The 24609-nt window shown below is 40.0% G+C and overlaps 2 protein-coding genes across 19 annotated transcripts in view; one reads left to right on the top strand and one right to left on the bottom strand.

Annotated features, from left to right (window-relative positions):
• The window catches only part of SLC8A1 (solute carrier family 8 member A1), a 379615-nt gene that overhangs the window by 205684 nt on the left and 149322 nt on the right, over window positions 1–24609 (bottom strand). The window lies entirely within an intron of this gene.
• Window positions 3117–14337, top strand: LOC116595975. Of its 3 annotated transcripts, XM_032352879.1 has the most exons (6): window positions 3117–3298; window positions 3431–3514; window positions 5207–5341; window positions 6151–6236; window positions 9784–9929; window positions 10944–11139. In XM_032352879.1, exons 1-6 carry the CDS (start codon window positions 3247–3249, stop codon window positions 11047–11049), a joined length of 609 nt encoding a protein of 202 aa, XP_032208770.1. In that variant the 5' UTR covers window positions 3117–3246; the 3' UTR covers window positions 11050–11139. The 3 variants fall into 3 exon arrangements, with proteins under 3 accessions (XP_032208770.1, XP_032208771.1, XP_032208772.1); XM_032352880.1 differs by lacking the exons at window positions 9784–9929; window positions 10944–11139 and adding an exon at window positions 14037–14337; XM_032352881.1 differs by lacking the exons at window positions 6151–6236; window positions 9784–9929; window positions 10944–11139 and adding an exon at window positions 14037–14337.

Here is a 24609-nt window from a genome sequence, read left to right as displayed (position 1 = left end):
GTCCTTAAAAATGTCCCCCAAAACATTTTTATTCAGCCATAAATATGAATACCTGAAGCAAAGTGTTATAACGACAAAATTCTCAAACCATTGATGAAACGATGTGTTCTATTTTCAGGCAGATAACACCATAATAGCGAAGGAAAAAGACATCTAATTTGTGTCTGGGGCATTTAAATGAAATCCAATGACAAAGAACAGTGTCTTTCCTGTAGTCATTCTCCCTCATTCTGATCCTAAAACTCATCCCTCAACCTGCTGGGTCTGGATGGGACACTTCGTGCCAGGCTGCCACTACCTTTTTTATCCCCTGACCTCTACCAAGGCCTCAGTAAAAGTTGTTCATCCCTCCTACTGCCAAAGAGCCAAAACCCTTATTTATATCATATCATCAATCTCAATATCCAGGTAGACACTGGTGTTCCAGGTTTGTAAATAGCCATATTCTGAACCCCAAGTGAGTTTCTAGTTAAGACAGATAGATACCTACATATATAGATAGATAGATATCTATCTACATACCTACATAGATAGATAGATTATCTATATCTGTATCTATATCTATATAGATATAGATATTAAGGATTTTTTTTTTTTAAGTAAAGTTTATCCCCAGCGTAGGGCTTGAACTCACAATCCTGAGATCAAGGCACAGGTCCTACTGACTGAGCCATCCAGGTGGTTGGATTTCATATATATTTTTTATATATATAGTCATCTTCCTACCTGAGACTTTCATTCCTACTATCTTAGAAATTTTAGTTGTTGAGACAAAATACATCGATATATGCTCAGAAAGTTAGCAACATATTCATAAATTTTTCTAATATCCTAAAATATCAAACCATAAATAACCTCTCAAAGAACTTAACATCTACTGTTTATTTGATTTCTTTCAGATTCAAAAATGGCTTCATGTGGAAAACACACTTCCTCTAATTAAGCAAAAATGGTTGCTCTGTAACTGTGGTAAATTTACATTGTTTTCTCGGGTTAAATCTGCAAAGAATGTTGTCTATAAACAGGAAAATAGGAGAGAAATGACAGTAAACTAACTTCTTTTAAGAACTACAAGAGCATAGTTTTCTTTCCCTTTTATTTTCTTACAAATCATGTGAATGATAAAAAGGTATCCTCTCTTCAAACTTAGAACTACGACAGCCCCAAAAGAAGAATGGGAATGGTTCTTTTCCATGGACCCCAGAGCCAGCCCAGGATCACCCTTTCCTACAAACTGCCTGGCTCACAGAAGTTTAAGTTGAAAGAAGCTGATTTTCTCCTCTCAGCAGCAAATAAATGTGTTTTGAGGCTCTTTTTCACGATTATCCGGCTCTGTGTAAATGTAGGCTCTTTGAAATCTGACCTTATTGGTGTGAGTGGAATGGGCCTATGGAAAAAAAGTCAAGATAGAGTTAAATGAATGAGTTTGGAAAACGCTGGTAGCTGGCTGATGAACCAAGTGTTTGAGAATAGTGGGGAGGAAGGAATGAGTCCACAGAGAGGGTAATGTTAGAGCTACATCTCGAAAACAAATGGGATTTACAAATCAGAGAAGATAGGGCTGTATACTTCCTTATGATGGCAAGGACATTTGTGGTGACAAACCAAAATTTCTGCCTATGGTTCAGGGCACATAGCTGGTCTCTAAGATTCTCCACTTTGCTCCCATCTCAAGGATGACTCTGGCCTCCGTAGGCCTAGTGTTGCTGGAACCCCCAATATGTGAGCATCTCTGGTCCAGCAATGATTATGCTACATTGTAATTGTCTGCACATCTCCTCCTTCCACTTAGACAGAGGATGTATTTCCATCACAAGGCACCAGTGTCTGGCATATTCTATACACTCAAATGACAAAACAGATCAATGCATGAATAAAGATGTAACCAAGACAGCAAAGGCCTTCCGGGGGACACTCTGCCTGCAGTTTACTACAATGTTCACTAAGAAAGCTCAGAATGCTCCATACTATTGACAGTCTGTTCTGAATGCCCCTGGAAAGTCTAAATTGGTTCAGAGGGCTCCCCAGAGTTCCAGATAAATCTTGTTTAACCAAACTTCTCTTCTCTGAAAAATAACTTCACATCCCTTAGGGAGGTTATTTAAACTGGCCCTTTCCACTGGGACTCCTCCAGCTCCTGGTCTAGGCTCCATTTCTGGAGATGCTATCATAGATACGGGTTGCTAGGTTCACTTTGGTTCACCACCAAAAGAGGCACAAACCTCTGTGCCCTGCCAGCATGTTCCATTTTAGGACACCTTAGTATTTTTATTCCTGTTTCTTTCTTTCTCTTTTTTTTTTTTTTAAGATTTTATTTATTTACTTGATAGAGAGAGAGAGATCAAAAGTAGGCAGAGTGACAGACAGAGAGAGAGAGGGGAAGCATGCTCCCTACTGAGCAGAAAGCTCAGTGCCAGGACCCTGAGATCATGACCTGAGCCAAAGGCAGAGGCTCAACCCAATGAGCCACCCAGTTGCCCCTCCTGTTACCTTTGTAAACAAAAAAATGTAAAAATAAGGCATTTAATTCATGGAAAGATCATAGACTTTAGAGTCAGAGACCAGAGTTTCGAGAATCTCGGCTCTGCCACCTTTCTGCTTGACTCTGGATAAGTTAACTCCTTGAGCTTCAATGTCCTTATCTGAAAAATGGGGATAATTGTCCTTACTTCCTACGGGGTAGTGAGCATCCAATATGATACATCAACACAGTGAACCAAATAGGTATTCAGTAAATAGTGACCTTATGCCTAAGAAAACAGGAACATTTTTGTAATGCACAAAAGCCAACCCATTTTTCTCAAGAGAGTTGGAAACAAGGCCAATGTCTGTTTACACAGACACATGCTAATTGTGTTAACTAGTTAATTAATGTACTGAGTATATTTTTCAGCTACTGTTTATCTTTAAAAACGTAAAATATATGTTCTTTTCTTTTTACTTTAAGAATGGGGGGAGGGGAGGGGAGGAAATAAATTCACTGTCTCAGAATGGTATTTTGAGATTTATACCTGAATGGCAATAGTTTGTTAGGAATGTCTTTCCAGGAAAGAATGTATCATCACAAAGAGTGATATTGTTTTGTAAACACTGGAATGTTGCTCTGAGCAGCTGATTCATGCAGAACAGTTTTACTTTCTTGCCTTAGGACCCTGAATTCTCTAAGCTTTAAGAAAGTACCTAACAAGAGGTAAAAAGACAAGAAAAACAACAAACTACTCATCTCCACCCAGCCTGTCCTCAATAATGTACCCACAGTTTGTAGATCCAAAGAGCAGACACGCAGGGATAATATTTGGTATGGATTAATCTTTTACTTTTCTCTTTCTCTATATACTTTTCCCATCATCTCTTGGACTTTTCCTCCTTGGCTTCCATTCAATTTATTTTTTTGTTAGTTCTATTCCTATTTTCTTATTTATACCTTTAGGAATATGTGACATTCTTCTTCTTATTTGTGGAGAAATATACCATCCTGAAGACTTTGCCAGGAAGTCTGCCTCTTCTCATTACTGTAAGTTTTCCGAAGTACATACTACCATGAAATTCCTTGATTTCTTTTCACCTGTCCGTTCTGTCTCTCATTCAATAATCCTAAATCGTCAAACTTAGATACATTTTACCATCATTTAGCTCACAAAATCATGTTTTATTATGAAACATAACTGTAAAGGAGAGGTCTAAGGCACAGAGAAGTAAAGTAACAGGAACAGTATCATCCAGCTCATATAAACCTAGAAAATATGGAAGTTCAGAAGCTGTGCTCTATCTTAACCCTCTCTCCCAATCTCTCTCTCCCTTCTCCTCCCAACACATACATACATTTTTCAATGAGGTTAAAATTCAGCCAATGGATAATCCTAGTGGGTCAGTATCTGGTAACTTTTCCAGAAAATAGGAATATTTACGGATTTACAATAGAAACACAGCCATTCTGCCTGTAAGACAAATCCTGACACAAATAAAATAACTTTGGCACCTGCTAACCTCTAAAAATAAACAAACAATAGGGTGTGTGTGTGTGTGTGTGTGTGTGTGTGTGTGTGTGTGTAAAGGCCAGTTTTTTTGTTTTGTTTTGTTTTGTTTCGTTTTGAGAGGTAGAGAGCACACATGTGCACTTACTTGAGGTAGGGGAGGCAGGAGGTAGAGAGGGACAGAGAAGGGGATCTTAAGCAGGCTCCACGCCCAGCACAGAGCCTATCTCCTGGGGCTCAATCTCATGAGCCTGAGATCATGACCTGAGCTGAATCAAGAGTCCGATGCTTAACTGACTGAGCTACCCAGGCACCCCAAGGCCAGCTTTCTATAAATTGGACCTCAGATAATCTGAGATACCCCAATAATCTGAGAACACTCAGCCTGATGACTGAAGATAACTCTGGATTGGAATGCAACCCAAGTTAAACTTCTGGCCCACTTCAGGTCATGATCTCAGGGTCCTGGGATCGAGTCCCGCATCAGGCTCTCTGCTTGGCGGGGAGCCTGCTTCCCTCTCTCTCTCTGTCTGCTGTGATCTCTCTCTGTCAAATAAATAAATAAATTAATTAAAAAAAAAAAAAAAAAAACTTCTGGCCCACAAATCATGGCTTTAATTCCATTGCTGCTCTGTAAACTTCCTCACATGGCATCAGATCTTACGGAAAGCACTCAATAAATATATGTGAATGATTATTGAGAGTAAAATTAGTGACTATGGGCAGTCACAATAAAAAAGTAGTGATGAGTCTTACTTTGAAATTAAACGGTGAGTGGCTTCAGTAACTGGACTTTCTGATTTTTAAAATTTCCTAATAGGGTCTGAAAAAGGTATACTATACACTACAGGAATCCAGTAAAATACCACCTTAGCTTGAAGTCATAGCTGTGTTTTGAAATATTTGAAAACAATATGCTATATGTTATAAATATAAGTAAATATAAATATAAAAATAACTGAAATGAAAACCAGGGATTAAAATTTAAGTGACTAATACATGATCTTCTTGATGAAACTATCTCTAGGCCAGAGACAATAAATTTGCTGGAAAGCAAAATGTTGGCCTTAGATAATGTACTCTTCTGATATTCCTAAGGGAAAGAAAATTAGCCAACCCACAACACAGAACCCATACACACACACAGAATCTGTCCAAATTTCAAGAACCAAACAAATTAATGGACAAAGGCGGCTATTTCTCTCCAGCATCTTCTTTCATGTTTCTTTTAGTTCTTAGTGAGCATGGAAATAGTAAGTCACTCATTCCCAAGATGCCATTACCAGCAGCAGCTGCTTTCTCGAAGGCCGTCATGCTTCATGAGGGAGCCAGTATCCTGTTTAAAGATGGCCACCGATTACATAAAGGTAACATGCATTCTCTTGTTACCTTGTACTTCGGCAGAAGCAACAGCAAGGCTTCCAGCCTCTCTTGGGAGCTGTAGCAACCCAGTTACAGAGAAGGCCAGGGTTCTCTAAGCTTAGAGCCAAAACTCACTTCCTTATCTTTTATATACACTTTATTTTAGAAACATGTATGTCACCCTTTTCACAATACCAGATTGTGAAAAGAGAATAATTGAAACAATTATGTACATGTATGAAAAACTGCCCAGAATGTACTATGAAGTGAATAATGTAGGGTATAGAACAGATTGCAATCTATGATCCCATTTTGCCATTTTATAGATAACTAATGAATGTTTAGCACATGTAGAGGGAAATTTTGAAAGTACCTGATTATTAGCAATGGACTGGGATAATGAAGTATGAGTTGGGTATTGTGGAATACTTTCAATTTCTAGAACATGTCTAGATTGATAGATGCTATTATGTAATCAAAAAAATCTTGAACAAATATCATGGTATGGAAAATTATCAATACACAATGCACCCTATTGAATACCTATTGTGTATACCTTTACAAATTCAGTTGAAAATGCTGGCTGATAAAGAGAAATATATTAAATTACTTAATTTATTATATAATAAGTATATAATATACATATTATGTATATTATATATTTACATATATTATATATACGTATTATATATGTATATTATATATTTATTATATAATATATTAAGTAATTTAATATATTTAATTTATCTTAAATATATTTAATATATATTAATTATTTTAATATAGTTAATTACTTAATTACATGATTTTTCAGAGTTTTTAACCTGCAGTGAAGCAGAACAAAAATGTTCATATGCAGAGAATAGAACCTCCCATTGTTCATTGTGGCCGATACCTCTGGTAAGTTTTGGCCAATTTGCTTTTTAGTCAAGATAAATTAGGTACTCTTTGCATATTAAAAATGGTGGTCTGTGATTTTGACCAACATATACCTTTAATACGCATGAGGAATGTGTCCATTTCAGAACACCCTGTTTCCAATGTCCTATTTCTGGGGATCACTTGGGCAAATTGGTCAAAAGAGGAGTTGGGATGCTGGGTGTATCACACACCGGCTCCACATCCCCTCCCTGAGAATCCCAGGTTTAGGATTTTTTCTGCAATCCTCTGTCCAGCAGAAAGGCCTCCCAGTGTTCAAGGTTTTCTGAATTTAATTCCTAAGTCTGGCCTGGGTTCATTCATTCCTTGCTAAATTGCCAGCTCCGTGTGGGAGTATGGAAAATGCAAATTCATCATGCTAATCAGCCTTACGGGTCTTGAGGGTAGGAAGAAGTCTAAAGCAGTTATTTCAGAGACAACGAGAGGGCAAGCTGCCCTCTCTCTGCCCAAAACACACTGGGAAAGTTATGCTTTAGTTTTTGTTCTTTTTGCTTAAGTTTTCAATCCTTACACAAAGACAAATTACCTTGAAAAAGTTTACCTTTTGAGATATTACCAGCCATTTAAAACCTACTATGAAATGTTTTATGTGATTCATATGGGAGAAGGAGCTTGCAGCGGCAAACCCAAGAGTAGGGAAGGATGGAGTGGTACCCAGGAGAGGGAGCAACCTGACCTCTTTCCTTGCCTGGTATAGTACTAGTTTTGCTTTGTGTGCTTGCTTGTCCTTTGTGCCTACGCTTTCATATGCAGAAAAGTGAGATCAGCAATTCACTGGTTCCCTGAAACAGGTTAATTCATCGCCTGGAAAGAGCTCAAAGAGTATTAGCAAGCTCTAGCCCCTGGGTTAGCTTGGTTTTCAAAAGCGTGTCTCAAATTTAGATGGATTAATAAATAGGATAAGCAAGCATGGTAGGGGTAAGAGTTGCCTTCTTACCTGGACTTGACTATCCTGCAAATTAGAATCACAACATCACAACTCATTCCTATTACTCTGGAGTCCAAATCAAGTAACTGATATGGAAACTCAGCATTTTTGCAGGTTACTTTATAAAATAAAGGGAAGCTCCTCCTATGACTTCGTTGATTTTGCAAGGTCCTTCCCTAACTTACCCTCTATGAAGTAAGGATGTTTTCTCTGCTAGAAGTGACAAAAATGTTTTAGTGTTTTCAAAATAGAAAACAAATCCAACTGTGTCTTTGAGGTCTTCTGAGATTCCAGAATATATCAATACATGGTTAAAATGTCATGCTTCTGGATCTAAATTCTAGTCCTAGGCTTTGGCACATATTAACATTATGTTTTTGGGAAAGTCCCTTCACTTCTCTGAGTTTCTCTTTTTTATGTATAAAATACAATTAATACCACCTACTTCTTAAAATATTTTTTAAGATTATACAACTGTATGTGAATATATTCTTCTAAACTATAAGGTTATTTTTAGAACATTAGTATTAATGTTAGTTTTATGCATCATTTCCATTTCTGACATCCATAGGGCAATAGTGCTCGTAGGTCAAATCCCACTGCACAGACCACCAAGGAAGAACACAATTCTTTTTTTTTTTTAATTTTTTATTTATTATAAACATATATTTTTATCCCCAGGGGTACAGGTCTGTGAATCGCCAGGTTTACACACTTCACAGCACTCACCAAAGCACATACCCTCCCCAATGTCCATAACCCCACCCCCCTTCTCCCAACCCCACTCCCCCCAGGGCTTAAGTGGGAAGAACACAATTCTTATCCTTGAAGTAGATTCGCCTGTAAGTGAATCCTTCTGAAATTATGTACGCTATCTGCCTAGAGCAAGGAGAGCATGGACACTGTTTATGATATTAAGGAAAAATATTTTTAACCTTAGAAAGGTTCAGCTCAGGTCATGTTTCAGGGTAGTCACGTCAAGCCCTACATCAGGGCTTTGTTCTCAGCAGAGACTCTGCTTGAGAATCTCTCTCTCCCTTGCCCTCTGCCCCCTGCCCCTCCCCTAGCTCGTGGGTATACACATGCACGCGTGCTCTCTCTCTCAAACAAATAACTAAATCTTTAAAAAAGAGAGAGAAAGGGAAATGTGGGTAGCATGTCTTTTAAGTACCATATAAAGACAGACACCTAATCAAGGGTTATCTAATTATTTAGGGAAGGTGCACTTTGTTGACTCACTCTGTTGATTTTTGATGAAAGGTACAAGACTTAGTGAAGTTTCATGTTAACCTGGAAAATTCTTTGTGGTAGAGATACAAATAACTTTTTTTCTAGTGGGAAGATAACCCCAAAGCTTGTAATTTATTACCCATAAGGTATATATTAGCCACTTCTATATCTAACTCAGCAATCTTACTCCAACATTTATTAAATGGACTGTACTCAGCTCTTTAAAATGATCCTGTCTTCTTACTAGAGTCCTAAATAATAAATGAGTTGAATGAATTTTTTGACACATATTCATTTTATGTATATAAGCCATGTTTTTAATTTTTTAAAATTATACTTTCACTGGGACAAAGATATTTTGTTTTTGTGGTGATAGGTATAGTGGGATTTGGTAGATGGTAGCATATATTCTGATATTGAAAAAAGAATATTAGAATGGGAATGGGAAGAGAGGTAGATGAATGGCTAGTTTGGAACATAGTTTCTGGAAAATTTAAATGAAAATGTTAAAATTTGCTTTCTCTATTTCTCTTGGGGGGTGTCAGCATGCTATTATATGGTTTATGGTTACAAGTTGGGGAACTCGCTTAAACAGTGGCACTTTCTGACTAATAACCAGAATATACACTATTACAATTATACTCGGTGATTCTAAATTCTCACAGAAAAAACTTCAGTGAACATTATCGTCTGTTTACACTTTATGTCTGAGATGGTGGAGACCCAGAGAGTTTCGGGGGGTTACCAGAAAGACTGGTCACTGCAAACAGTATTCAGGATCCTTGACACCACACTAAATGTACTAACCACATTCAGATTTATATCTGGGTGAGATGTTGTCCCTGCAGTGGTCCTCACCACATACAGTAAGAGACTGTACAGATACTTCCAGGTGTATCCGGAAATTTCCGCATAAGCCTGAGCTTTTAGGACTCGAGTTTTCAGGACCCCATTTCAACTGTGAGTGATAAAAGGATATTGGGCTACCTCAAATTTCTCATTCCTCTGTGAAATGTTTTATACAAAAAAGGGAAGGCCAAAGATATACAATCAAATTAAAACCTGGGAAACACCCACTTAAAAAAAGAGAGTCAGAGCAACATCTAATCAACCCTGTAAAGAATTTACCTGCAAGTTAACCTTCCCAATTCTGTTTATACATTTCCTCATTCTAGCCATAGGCTGATTTCCTCCTGCCTCAGCTCTTCTTGTCCCACACCTGGATGTGCCTATGAACATAACCTATGAATTGAAAACTCGGGTTTTAAGCAGCACTTTAGGAAATTCTGGATTCATCCCCTCTGAGGTTACTTGAGTTTCTAATCAATTACTTACTTAATCTGTATATAGCACTCAGAAGCTGCCAGGCACAGCTCTGTTCACTTAACACGTATTAAGCCACTCAGATCAGCTCTTCTGACTGCACAAGATGTTTGGAATTTTTTGCGATATTCTTTGATGGTGTCAAGGTCTGAGTCTACACTGACACAGATGAGGTAAGGTGCTTTGAAGGGAGGGACTTGGTGCAAATTTCTAGTGGTTTCCATCCAGTCCTCAAGGACACAAAAGCAAAGGGACAAAACACCAGGTCACTCCAGGTGTGCACTGCAAACATCCCATAGTGGTTCTGGCTCTAAGAAAGTTCATCTTTGAGTAAGACACCCAGATCCACTATTTATTTTAATGTAAACTATTAAGAGAGGAAAACATCTGGAAGAAATGCACTCAAAAAAGCATCTGTTGAGAGTAAGCACTCTTATGAAGCAATATTTAAATGCCTGTGAGGAAGAAGAAATCCCCAAAGTTCAAGTCTCTCAGTAGCCTGAGTTTGGGCCAACCTACCCCAATGTACACAAATCTAAAATCTTGCGGTTGGGCCTGCCAGGAAACTCTTATTCAGAATTGGGCGTAGGCCCTATACCTAGCAGAACCTAGATTCCCAGACTGATGCCAAGAATTCTTGAACCTGACACGCAAAACCAAGTATCAAACACAGTAAAGAGTATGTGAGCTCCCAGGGCACATATCTATGCGGCTCCATCCCAGTCCCTTCACCTTGACAGCCACACCGAAGCAGCCAGCCCAGGTCAGGATGAGCAGACTCTCAAGAGCTCTGAGAGTCCCATTCTGTGTCTTGCTTGTCTGTTTTCAAAAAGGGGCAAAGGTGTTATAAATACATGGATGTTCACCTTTTATAACTGGTTCAACTAAGAGTAGTCCAAGCTTAGAAGGCAGCACCTTTCCAATATTGGTGGCTTCTCCAAAGTCCAACATTGTCTTTGTTGTGGGGCGGATGCTCATGTTGGTGGTGTTTCATCTCCCTTGGTTCCCATGCCAGCACAGCAAAAAGCTTTCACTCTGGTCCTGCTGCCCTTCTCAGATCCCCACCTCTTATCACATGCCTTAAAAGGAATCACTACACTTTTGCCTCGATAAACACATTTTTAAAAATAAACATGCTTTAAAAATGTTAGGGGTGCTTCATAAATTATATTTCCATTTTCCTGCAGGGGAAATTGGAGCTTATGTCTTAATTATGCAGGAAAGCAGTCAGAAGATTATTCCGAGACCAAGGAGAATGTCAGAGAGAGAAAAAAAAAAAATCCATACAGTTAAGAAAAAGAAAAATGATACCCTTCAATTCTGACAGGGGCAGGACAGATTTATTCACAGAATCCTTAGCCTACGAGTAAAAGAAAGAATTAAAGCAAATCCGGATCCGAGTCTCCCTTAACTCAGAACCAATATGCTTTATAATGACCAGGAAGCAAATCTGCATTTTGAAAAAATGCATTTTGAAAAAACCTCTAATCTTTCTTGTAGGCTCTCAACTGTATTCTCTAGAACTAACAAAAGCTGGGTTAAGACTCTGAATCACGTTGTTTCTCAGGAAGCCTGGCTATATACCTCTGTTTGTGGGGTCACTGTTGTTGCCCTGTACTGCAAACAGCGAGTGATGGATAGAGTGAGTGACAAGAAAACCAAGCCTTCCCTTTCCCTGAGTTTTTCTTTGGCTAGAGCTAGATGGGCTGTGTCCTGCCCCATCAGGAGAAAACTCACCTTACCCTAGGCCAAAGTAGATCAGCATCACCCTCGCCAGGAACTTCTTAGAAACAGAAATTCCAGGGGTGCCTGGGGGCTCAGGTCATGATCCTGGAGTCCTGGGATCGGGATGGAGTCCCACATCCAGCTCCTTGCTCAGCAGGGAGTCTGCTTCTCCTGCTGACCTTTCTCCACTCATGCTCTCTCTCTCTCTTATTGTCTCTTTCTCTCTCAAATAAATTTAAAAAAAAAGAAAGAAAGAAAAATCAGAAATTCCAGGGCTCCCTCCTCCCGCCATGAATTTGCATCTCTGGGAGTAGAGCCCAGCACCCAGCATTGGGACAAGCCCTGCTTTGCGGTCACAGTCTCCTACGTCGCAGGGTCGCAGCCTGCCATCAGTTAGTGTGACCCTTTCTGGGAAAGAGTGCAAAGCTTGAGTCAATGTTTCATTCTCTTCCACCAGAACTCATGTTATGACGGAATTTCCAAGTCTGGCCTTTCAAGTGCAGTCCCCCAAATGGAATGTAGCACGCAGGAAGGCAGAGAGGGAAAAAAAGCCCAAGTGCCAAACAGAGAAGAATGACCTGTACGGTTAAGTTGTTTTGTCTGCATCCTGTCTAAAGGCACCAAAATTTACAGAGAATAAACTGAGGGAAGGACCAAAAAAAAAAAAAAAAAACTTGGAGCTCAATGATCTTTCAAGTTTGGAGTAATTTTAAATTGAGCAATAATCTGAGCATATTTTCAGCCAGCATGTGTGTTCCACCAAGTTTCAGACTGACTTTTACTCTCCTGAGGAATCAGCCCAGATACAGACAGGTGAAAAGGTAGTAAAACATATAGTTCACTTTTCAGTTCCCATGTCTCCTTTGGTATACACATCAAGGGATAGCCTGCACCAAGAACACCTTTCACATCAAGGTAATAAATAGCATTTTAGATAGACTTTGGTTCGTTTTCTGTGCCTGGGTTCACATTCTGTCTCTGCTCTTTACCGGCTACTTGAAATGTGGCAACTAACTTACCCTCTCTAAGACTCATTCATTGATTCATTCATTCATTCAATGATGATGTTTTGAGTGCCTATTATGTACCCAAAACTGTTACATACAGAGTGCAAACACAGTGAAGAATGATGCTCTCATCTCATAAAATAAACATTCCAGAGGAAGATTAGAAAAGCAGTCACATAATTAAATATATAAAATAATATCAATACACTAAATAAAAATAAAGCTGGGTAGTGGGGACAGAAAATGGGTGATGGTGAAGGTGTCATCTTAAACACAACACTTAGTAAAAGCCTCTGATACATGAACAGAGATCTGAATAAAATGAAAGACATCACACTCTCTGGGAAAGAATTTTCCAGAGAGAATAGTAAGTGCAAAGGTCCTGGGACAGAAATGAGTGTCAGGTGGCTGGCACATCAAGAAGGCCAGTGTAGCCAAGAGGCATAAGGGAGGATGAGAGTAGAGCTAGATCACATGGGGCCTGTAGCCAATGGTTATGGATTTTTTTATGTGTGTGATAAGAACACTTAACATAAGAACCACCTTCTTAGCAAATCTTTAAGCAGAAAATCCACTATTGTTAACTACAGGCACCATGCTGCAGTAGATATCCAGGACTTAATTCATGCTGCAAAATTGAAACTTAATACCCTTTTACTAATACCTTTCCTATTCCCCCTCCCCCCACTCTCTGGCAACCACATTCTACTCTCTGCTTCTAGGAATCTGACTACTTCGGATTCCTCATATATATGGTATCATGTAGTATCTGTCCCATGTCTGTTTTTTTTTTTTTTTTTTAAGTGTGATAGAAACATATTGAAGGTTTTTAACCAGGAAAATGGTAGAGTCTGGCTTAGACTTTAAAGGATCTTTCCAGCAGCTGTGTGATAATTTACTTTGGAGTTAACAGGGGAGAATGGATCACGGCAAGAAAAGAATGGGGGAGACTAGAGAGAGATGGTGGTGGTGTCTTGGATAAAATGTGGAGGAGACGAGAGATAGACAGGTAGCACATTTTTCTATGTCGGAGGAACTAACCAATTTACTGATGAAAAGAATCAGGGATGACTGCCAGATTTCTGCTTGGAAGAACTAGGTAAATGGTAATCATGTTTGGTGAAATCAAAAACCCAGAGAGAGGAGCAGGTGTGGGTAAGGAGTGTAATGGGTTAAATTTAAGATACCTACTTCCTAATCTTTAGGTATATGGTAGACACATCCTAGAGTGTGTAGTGCATAAAATGTGAAACCCTTAGCACAGTATAAAGCATATAAGAAACATGCAGTAAATCAATAGTAAGGAGAGACATAGTATCTCAGTCCTTCAAAGGAAACTTGTTTGTTATTTTTCTCAGGCTAGAATAAGATCATTTTTAAATGGTGTGACTGGGTGTTGAAGTTGCAATAAATAGTAAACCATTGTTACCTCAACACTTCTTAAGAGTAAAGAATGCCACACTTTATGCTTCTAACCTATAAATTCAAGCACATGAAAGGCAGAAATCATTTTGAGAATCTCCTATGCCATGCTTTCTCTCACCACAGGCCCTTTACACGTACTATCAAAGAAGTCAGTGTGGAACAATGGGGAGAATCCATGGTTTTGAGCCAGAAAACTTGAGTTCAAGGTCTAGCTTCACCTGTTGCTATATATGTGACATCCAAGAAGTTACTTATCTAACCTCTGTGATCCTTCGTTTCCTTATCTATAAATGTGTGTAACACCAACATCACAGAGCTCTGAACCTTCAGTGAGAAAATATAATTTTCTTTCAGTGATACCAAGATTTACTTTCAGCTGTGTATAACATCTACAAGCTTTAATGAAACCCTGTACTGATGATTTCTAAATAAAGGAAACTAAATACTTTCCAAAATATTGTGCATTGCATTAACTTAGGACCCCTGAAAAAGAGTCGAACTTTATTGGCCAGAAGAGAGGTCTTTATTTAGTCCCCATTTACTTATCTTTTTGGCAGTTACAGTGTTTATTTTAAAGGACATAATTAAATAAATGCACCAATTTGTTGCCTATGGTGTCTGTGATTTCAGACAAGCACAGTAGCCTTGGTTAAAAGGAAAACACAGCAATGAAATCTGAGAGAAGAACACGTATTTCCTGTTAGAGACAAGGAAAGATTCAAGAGTTAGTAGGAGAGGGTATTCAAAGGAAATAATACACAATTAGGAAATTTTGTCCTTTCTTAAGCCATTTTATCCCATTTAAGGAGTTGTTAGTAAAGATATTTTGGCACTTCCCTCACTAATTACACACATTTAGTGAAGTAGAAGTTACTAAGTATCTTCAATAAGGCAGGCTTCCAGGTGCTTTCATAGATCACCCCCTTTACTCTAAGAGCAAAAGCATTTATTATTATCCCCATCTTACATATTTGCAAACAGGCTTAGAATGATCAAATGTGAAAGCCAACAGAGATACATGTTTAACCTGAAGTTTAAACGAAGATTTCTCTACTTCTAAAGCCCATGTATTTTCACCTTCACATTAACCACATCACTAATAATAAAGATTAAAAAAGAGAAATAAAACAATGGGTCACATCAAATATGTCCTTTGTGCGTGCACACACACACATGGTCTAAAAAGGCACATTCAGATTTATGAGTAATTTGAATTAGAATTTTTTAAAATGAAATCTAATATGTTTGAAAACATATGTTGTATCTGCTCCAACACTTATGTATCTACTGAAAGAAAAAGGTCAGTAATTTGGCATTCATTTTATGTGTGTATTATTATTTTAAGCTTAATATATCTCTTGAACAAAATTAAAAGATGTTATAAATTATAAAGGCACAGGAACTAGTCTTTGGTAACAAGTATATAAACTACCATTTTCTGCTTATCTGTAGTGAGCCAGACCCTCTGGTAGGCTCATTTCTGTAAATGATCTCTAATTCTCAAAATATTCCTGTAGAGAAGATATCATTATGGTTGCCATTTTATAGTTGATGAAATTGGGACCTCTAGAGGAATGTGACCTGTCCCAGGGCCCAGGGCTATTACCTGATAGGGCTGAAAGCAAATGGAGATCAACCCCAACCTCACAGCCACATCCTTAACATTGCCTGGAATGCACAAGATTAAATCACCTTCCAACTAATATTGAATACACCAATAAAATTTAGACAGTCTCAGAGAAAGCATAATTACTGGATTTTCTCTGAGAATGAAACCCCCCACTGTACTTTGTATCATATTTTGTCATATTTGTATGTTCGCTATTTATGGCAGGGGCCACATCTTACCCACTTTAGAAGGCAGAGATGGAGTCAGAACTATATTTCTGCATAGAGTAGACATCCAAACTCTGAGGACACAGGTTTCATTCTAACTATAGGAAGACAGTGTTTGCAATGGAAAGTCCTAAAGGAGGGAAGAACTCACCAGCCACAAAGGATCCAACACAAGTGCCCTTCCACGTGGTTTCCTGGGTGCCCGGACTTAACCTTCTAAGATGCCTCAGTGCCCTAATGTCCCTCCACTTTACTGTCTGTTCTCAGCAACACATTACATCTGAGGAGATTGGCCAGCTGCCTCCTGCATTCAGCAAAGAGCCAGAAAACCTATATTTTAGTCCCATTTCCACCCAGGACAGACCAAACACTCCCCAACAACTCTCTACATACGCTACAATCTGCTCCTTTCTCATTAAATTAAGACAGCCAGGGGGGGGAGATTTGATGGGGATAGAAAAGAACTCTGTGTATTACAGCAAATGGGTTGGCTCACCTGACTATTTGAGGTTGTGCCAATTATCCAAATGACCCCCTATGATCCAAAGGCAACGGACGACAAATACAAATTAAGGGGTTTTCAAAGATCTCTCTTGGACAATGCAAAATACATAGACGTGTATTTATAAAGAACTCAACTCTTAGCAAAAAGAAGCAAAAAGCAAATATAAGGAAAATGAAAAGGTTTTTTAAATGGACATTGCTTGTATCAATCTACCTAATAATTATACCTAGCACCTGTGATGTTATTCCCTCAGAAATAAATTAGATGAGTGGTTTTTATGTGCTTAGTTTGCTTTTTTTTTTTTTTTTTTTTAACTTATTCACAAGAATTCAGAGAAGAAACATACAGTTGTATTACGGTTTGGAGCCAAGGTATCCTGTGAACAACTCAATTTAAGAACATCCTCAATTAGGAAATTAAAGTAGCCAGGAGCTAAACTTTGCCTAGAGAATGAAGATGATTATCTCTGAAATAATATTTTCCAAAGCTAAGAGTAACCCATGATGTTTCCTGTGGAGCATTAGAATCCAATGAATATCTCAAATAGCTATCATATGTGTTCCATGTTGTTCCTTCCACTGGGGAATGGACATATCTCATCGTTACCCAAAAGCTGGTAAAGTTCTCTTTCCATAATCTTTAGGAATTCAAACAAGCCTATGAGTCATCGGAATTCATTATTACAAATGGGAGTGGAATCTAATTTCTTAGACATTATGAAGACTATAATACACAACTTCAGTCTCTAAAAATCTGGACGCAATATTGGCTATGGGCAAAGAATAACTTCAGTGGTCTTACTGATATGGTCATAGTTCAGTCAGAAAAAAAAATTAATTTTTTCATACAACTTGACTGACTTAAGAAGGGGAGTATTGCTTTAAATTAATACCAGGGTGCTAATTCATTAAAAATAGGCACAGATGTTTTTCTGTTGGATCCAGGTGGGCTAGTCCCTGCTCTCCTGTCACGTCTGTACAAGTAAGAGTCTTCCAAGCCTTTGTAGCTTATCTGGTAGTATCTAAGAAAAACCAGGAAAGGTGTTGAAAGCTAGCAGGGTATAAAGCTCATTTACAAGAAGTCTACACCCTACCTTATTTTTAATGTTCTTATCTTTGACTTCCGAAAGGGGTGATTTCATAGCCATGCTTTTGTGTTCTACTTTTGACTGACTCCTGATTCATCAACTTTTTTTTTTTAAGATTTTATTTATTTATTTGACAGAGAGAGAGATCACAAGTAGGCAGAGACAAGCAGAGAGAAGGGGTAACAGACTCCCCATTGAGCAGAGAGCCCCGTGAGGGGCTTAATCCCAGGACCCTAAGATTATGACCTGAGCCAAAGGCAGAGGCTTAACCCACTGAGCCACCCAGGTGTCCTCATCGGCAACTTTCTATCATCAACTACTAAGTCATTTAGGGGGAGAGGAGGTAAATCTCATTCAGAGCTAGAAAAAAAAATTTTTTTTTTTTGACAAGAACTTTTTCAGGAAAGCTTCTTCCGCCTGCTCAAATCTTCCTTTCCTCAAACATGTGCTGGCTTTACATGGCTAGGTCTCTGAGTCTCTTTGGAGGCCACCTCTTGACAGTTAAAAAAAAAAAAAAAAAAAAAAAAAAAAAAGAGAGAGCTGAAGCGAAGAAAGCAGTCCTCTTCCTAGAGCCCTTCCTTGTGGCCCCATCCATCTCCCTGTCGCGCCACCATGAAAACCTGGCTTCATCTGTGCTCTTCCCCTGTTCTTCACAGACTCTCCAAGGACTGCTGATTTTTCATTAAGGAAAACGGGCCTCAATGATGATTCAACAATTTCCACCCAAACCCCCCTTCTCTCGTGTCCCCACTTTAATGTTGCTAACACATGGAGTCCAACAGTCTAATATTATGAGTACAAAACATTTTCTCTCTCGAGCTGAGAACTGTGAGAAGAATCCCCAACAGTAGCATACTTCAGGCATCGTATAATCCACCATGCTCCCTTAACACTATCCATACACCTTTCTACTTCCTCTCCCCAAGTCCCTTCCTATGCAGCTCTTTGGAAGCCTTTGTCCCACTTTCATTTCCTGAGTCAGTCCCTGATGGTGTGAAATGATACAGGTCCGCCCTGTAAGCTGTACACCCTTCCACACTGGTAAAGCCCTCGGAAAAGGGAGGAATGGATCATCGTAGGAGCTACCTGCTACAGTCTCTGACTCAGAGAAGCGAAAGGGACTTGGACCTTTAGGAAACATATCATTTTACTGACCGGATACACAGTAAGTGGTCAAACAATGGAAAACAACACCCAATTGAAAAACATTATACATAAGTCATTTCATTCTTGTGCAGATGTTTTTATAGGACAGAGTCCCAGAAATGAGGTTGCCAGGTCAAAGGACAAACGCATCTCTAATTCTGTTAATTGTTTCCAGATCATCCTTCCTGAGGGTTCTACCGCGTTGTGCGTCCTAGAGATGTACAGAAGTGTTGCTTCCCTCCCAGCTTTGCAGCCCAGCCTGATGTCAAACAACTGAGATTTTGTTAGTCTTATGAATGAGAAATAGTTTTTCGGTGAGGTTTGAATTTACATTATTATGAGTGAGATTATCATATGTTTATGGGCCATTTGTATTCTCCCTTAGATTTCCATATGTGACAGAAGGCATTTTTCAATCCAAAGCACTGTTTCTTTACCTTCCAGTCACACCCCATAGGCAGCCCCCGCCCCCCATCTGTGGGAAAGAAGGCCAGTGCTGCTTATCCATGCTCTGGGAATTCAGTGAGAACGGATTGACATATGTGTCAAAGGAGCAAAAAGAATCCAAAGACTTCGTACTTCTCAAGATCAGTCCCTCGTTACTGGTTCGGCAGACGCTGAAGGAAGCAGGCGAAGGCAGCTCTGCAGGCCACAGGGAGGGTCGCTGGTGCTGTGAGACTGTGTGCTCTGCTATTTGGGAATCTCGCCTAGACGATCTGCCTTCCTTTTCCTAAAACATAGTATTTGTACTTCTGAAACTTGTGCAAATCTCAGAGAGAGAGAGAGAAGGTGGAGGGGAGAGAGGAAAGGAAGAGAAGAGAGAGAAAGAAGGGAAGGAGAGGGGAAAAGAAAGAAAGAGAGGAAGGAAGGAAGGAAGGAGGAAGAGAAAAGAAGAAAAGAAGAGAGGGGAGGGGGAGGGAGGAAATCTCAAGAAAAACTTCTCCCATCCGAACTTCGACGTGGCTTATGGCATTCTATTTCCAGACACCTCTCATTAAGTTTTGTTTATTAATCTATTCCTCTTGTTGCTTCTGCTTTTTAAAGCAGAGATATAATTGATATATAACATCGTCTTAGTTTCCTACTGTAGCTTTTTGACAAATATGGGGAGCACTGAGGGCCCCGACGGTGCCATGTCCCTTCCAGATTGCCTCCAGAAATCCCTGGAAAGCTTTGGGAGTAAGCAGGTAGCACGGAGCGTTGTACATCATAAAATTTCTATTAACTAATAATAAGGACTTCTTGAAAAAAATAAGTGTTCTGTTGGCAAGTATATATGGAAAGTGCTGGATTGAATAAAGATAAGCAAGCTTTTTATCGCGGGATCTCTCAAAGCCTTTCATGGGAAGAAACCTTAATCAGCATCTCCTGGCAGAATCCAGCTGCAGAATCCTTGTCCCGGAGAAACCAAAAACCAAAAACAAAACAACAAACAAAGAAAAACAAAGATCTAGTGTTTGTGGTAATGCTGCGAAATGGCGGTCCAGGGAGAAAAGCGTCTAACCAGGTGATCCAGAAGAGTCGGAATTATGACGATGCGTCGTGTGTCTTAGCCTCTCAGCGCTCAGTTTACTCATCTCTAAAGTGGGGCTTCCCTACAAGGTCAACTTCAGTTCTAACTGCCTTTGACCCACAAGGTGGAGCGTGCTATCCAGGACATCCTAATGGCTTCGCCTTTCGCTCATTCAGCATGTGGCTCCCTTGGTCCCTCTGAAGGGTACTATCTAAAGGGAGTGAGTCAACGCTTTTCCAACGCCATAAGAAAGAGCCGAAGAAACAGCGAGGTTCTTCTCTCACATGATATCATGGAGAACTTGACACTTATCATCATTCTTCTCAGACGGAGAGCCTGCCCTCTTCTTATTGATTTTCTGGACTTACCTGTCTAGGTAGCAGTTCACCTGCAGGTTGGGTCCCCGAGTCAGCCACCTGTGGGACACGCATATACAGTACGCCTGTCCTCTGATCCGGCTCATCAGTTAAATGTCAAAACAAACCCACAGGTGCTTCTAATCATTCTGTGTCTCTGCCATTTGCTCTTGCTGGTATTTTATGTCATTTGACTACAACGAAGACTCTAATCTGTCAATGTCACCAAATCATTACGATACAACCATATTCTATAACTGCCCGAAGTGGGATCTGTTGAAAAAGCCTACTGTTTTACTTGGCCCCTTCACTCCTTTGGTTATAAAATGTATTGAGCCTGTGGATGCCAGGCACTCTGCCATTCTCCCTACAGATGCCTCCTCCTTCAGGAAGCCTTACTGAGCTTCACCTCACCTCAGTCTGGACTATATGTTACCCACCCCCCCGCACCCCCCCCCCATTCCCGAATAGTTCCTTCTACAGATCCAACATCGCACTTATACTAGGGCATACCTGCCCCCCGGCCCTTATTCTCCATCACTTCAGCATCTATGGTAGTGACCGCCGCATAGGAAGTAACCAGATTTATGGCTCATTCATTGATTGAGGTAGGAGAAAACACTTCTTGTTCTCAAAAAGCACATAATCAAGCTCAGCATTTCTAAATTACTTTAAAAACCCAGTAACATCTTTATAATGTCTTAAACACAAATTGTAGGAATGCCTCTTAAATACAGAGATATTTTTGAATTATGGAATGTTCCAATTTACCCTTCACAGAGAATTCATATAGTGTTAAAATTACCTGATGTTGGTCTCAAGCTCAGTCATGGGTCCTGGACAGACCCAAAGGGAGGCCAGACTGAATCACAGCCAAGACAGACCTATGGCACAGCCCCCTGTGTGAATCTGCCCGCTTTGTGGGGGGCTGTCATCTCTTTCTGCTTCGGCTCTCACATGCCTATTAACATGGGGAAAAAACCACTCTGAGATGATGGCAGTCACATTTCCAGTTTAATTACAGAAACACAAGCCTTACATCTCCGTAAGCCCCAATTATTTAAAAAAAAAAAGTGACAAATGGTGCATGTTATGTCTTCTCCTCTTCTCATCACCAACTGCCTTGCCCTCTTATAAAGGATGCCACACATGTCTTCAGAGCCCAATGACAGCCCCCCAGCCGCTCTGCCGGGTGGGTACACCTGTAGAAGCCTGCAACGGGCCTTTCAGAAATGGACGCCGGGGTAGGATGCATTTTAAAAAGCATGCCTTAAAAAAAACAAATAAAATAAAATAAAATAAAAAACATGCCACTTCATCTGAACAAATCACCGGAGAGTGTAGTTTTTTATGATAATCACATACCCTTGAAATGACATTCCAAAAGATACTCAGATGTATTTAAAGAAAGGATGAAAGCAGCAATATTTCTGGGCTCAGTGCGGAAGCCACCTCCTCACATTACTAACCGTCATAGAAAATGCCAGCTACATCACTGAATGCTACTCGAATAGATTCAGACCCCAGTGGCTTCTGTGGCCTTCCTTTGGTGCCCATCATTCTTCGTAAGGGAAGTCCGGCTGATGGTTTCTTGCTCCCCTGTTCCCTCTCTCATCTAGTGCCTGACATTAGGGAGACCTCAGCTGTTAGGAAGACAAATCTTTGTTGGTGGCTTGCACGTTTCATCTCTAACTGCCAGATATTTTAACCTGATGTGTCCGTGAATCCATCACAAAATTATCTGTGCTCACTGAAAGCCAAAAATCATATGTGACCAAAGCAAAAAAATTTAAAAAATAAAGACAGAGTGGGGGTGTTGGTAGTGACCTAGCCCTCATCCCTGCTATGATGGGAAAACAGGAGGAACACTGAGGAATGTATTCATCCCTCCACTCCCTGCCCATCCCCCATTCATTCATTATTCATTCAAGCAAGATTCAGTAACTAGCTGCAGGTTTTACATCATTCCTCAAATGCATATACTTTTTAAAATTAAAATCCAGGCAGAAGATTTTAAAAAAATAAATAAATAAAAGCCTACCACATGGTGCCTATGTTTAAATATGTCCTAAAAAGTGTGGTTGCAGAAATACCCGTAGTCCACATAAAGCATATTTTCATAGACATCCTCATAGCTAAAGAACTGGGTGCCTGAGTGCTTGGGAAGAGCAAAGGCAATGCCTGTATCAGAAAGTTCGCAAGTTTGGGTTTTCTTCTTCATTGCAGCATCAAGAAAAGAACAAGGGGTTTGGAGTATGAAAATCCGAAGTTGGAGACCTAGCCCTGTCTCCTCCTAACTATTCTGTTTACTTTGTCAAATAGAACTGAGGATCCAAAAAGTTAATTCACACGACAAGCATCTGGCTTATTCATTCATTCAAAAAGCCCTGAATGACCAGGGTGCTATTCTAGGTGTGGCAGAAATACAGGGTGAGAAAAAAACAGACAAGGCCCCCACTCTCATGGGATTTTCATGTCTTAGGGATCCAGATGCTGATAAAATAACCACACTAGTGAATTCATGATGACAAATTAGAGTATGTGCTCTAATGGAGGGACCTGCTTCTCTAAGTTTGGAAAGCAAACCAACAAAGACAGGGACATGGGGGCAGGCTTCACTAAGGAAGACACTTTGTACCTTAGAGGTAAATGAGAGAGTCCCGGGAGAAGGTGTGGAGATGGATGTGGGTGGAACAGCATGGGCTAAAGCCTCAGAACAAGACAAGTAATGGGGAACTGCAAGAAGGTCATAGTGGCTGGAAGGTCCACAACAGCCACAGAAGAAGAGAAAGCGAAGCTCAAGGTGGGGGAGGGAGCATTCGGCACATAATGTAGCTGTCTGAAATAAAATGGGGTGTGAACGTCAAATTCGCCCCGGATTTTGAAGACGAAACATGAAAAAATGTAAAATACATCAGTAATTGTGTATATTGGTTACACGCTGAAATGATAACATTTCAAATACAATGGATTCGACATTATGAAAATTAATTTCACCTGAATTCTTTTATGTTCTGGTTGTAATGACTAGAAAAGTTAAAGGTGCATACATGGCTCACGTTATATTGTTATTGGACCCTGCTAGTTGTACACTCAGGGCCCTTTAATTCTGGACAAGAGTTTTTATCCTGAGCACAATGGGGAGCCCTGGAAAGCTTTGGGCAGAGGGTTGACGGGATGGTTCCAGCTTCTGGATGGAGAACAGATCCCAAGGCAGACAGAGGGGAGATGGAAAATCAGCTATGTACGGCACCAGACAGGCCAGAAGTTTCAGAACAGCTTGGTACAGAGACAAGACGTCCAGAGATGATGAACAGAGGGAATGGAAAGATTTTTAGGAGGAAGACATCGTAGTGAATTGGCTATGGTATCCAGAACCCACATGGGGGGGAAAGGCCAGCTGGGAATATGAAGACATACATGGAAATAGAAAAACCTAACAACTTGTGGCTGATACTAGAGGTCACAGTTCAGGGTAGTGGGGTCACGAAGTGGGAAGAAGTGCTTTCCAGCATCAGCTCTGCTGTTTGTTGTTGCTTGCTTTAACGTGGGCTTCCCTGGAAGTCAGGGTCTGACATCACACCAAGAAATTGCGTTCTGGTGGGAACAGTATCTTTTAACAGAGTTGGTCTCAAATCAACTGATACATAATGAGTGTCAACTCCGGGCAAGAGACCCCGAAATGGCTTCAAGGGAAAAGGAAAAGGGGCTAGCATTTAGGCAGGGCCCACTCTCACGTGCCAGGAGCTTTCTGTGTTTGACTTACTCAGTCCTCCTAAGAACTTTATGAAGTCATCTCATTACCCCATTTTAGAGATAAGGATGATGAAGTTCCATGAGGTTAAAAAGTTGACTGAAGCTACAGACAGAGGGCACCTTGATCTTGTTCCCCACTGTATTTAGCATAGACTAAATACTGAACAAATCCAGGCAGAGAGAGTGAATAAAGGCTAGACAGGTCATGAGGGGTAGAACCAACTTCCAGCTCCATTGTATTTTCACTCAGGCACAGGGTATCAAAGTCAAAAGTAAAAGACAGTAGAAGCAGAGCCAGCTCATATATTTGTACACGGTTAACAGGTATTTACGTAAGAGCTCTTTATCAGCCAGATGGCGATCCCACACTTCATTGAATAATAAAAACTGTCAACATTTCCTGAAAACGTACTGTGTGCCAGACACTGTTCTAATCATTTCACTTGATTTCTCTTATTTATGCTTCATTCTTACCGACTCTATGGGGTGGGTGCTCT

The sequence above is a fragment of the Mustela erminea genome, chromosome 7 (assembly GCF_009829155.1).
Source record: "Mustela erminea isolate mMusErm1 chromosome 7, mMusErm1.Pri, whole genome shotgun sequence".
NCBI lineage: Eukaryota > Metazoa > Chordata > Mammalia > Carnivora > Mustelidae > Mustela > Mustela erminea.
This window is presented reverse-complemented; position numbering and strand designations above follow the sequence as displayed.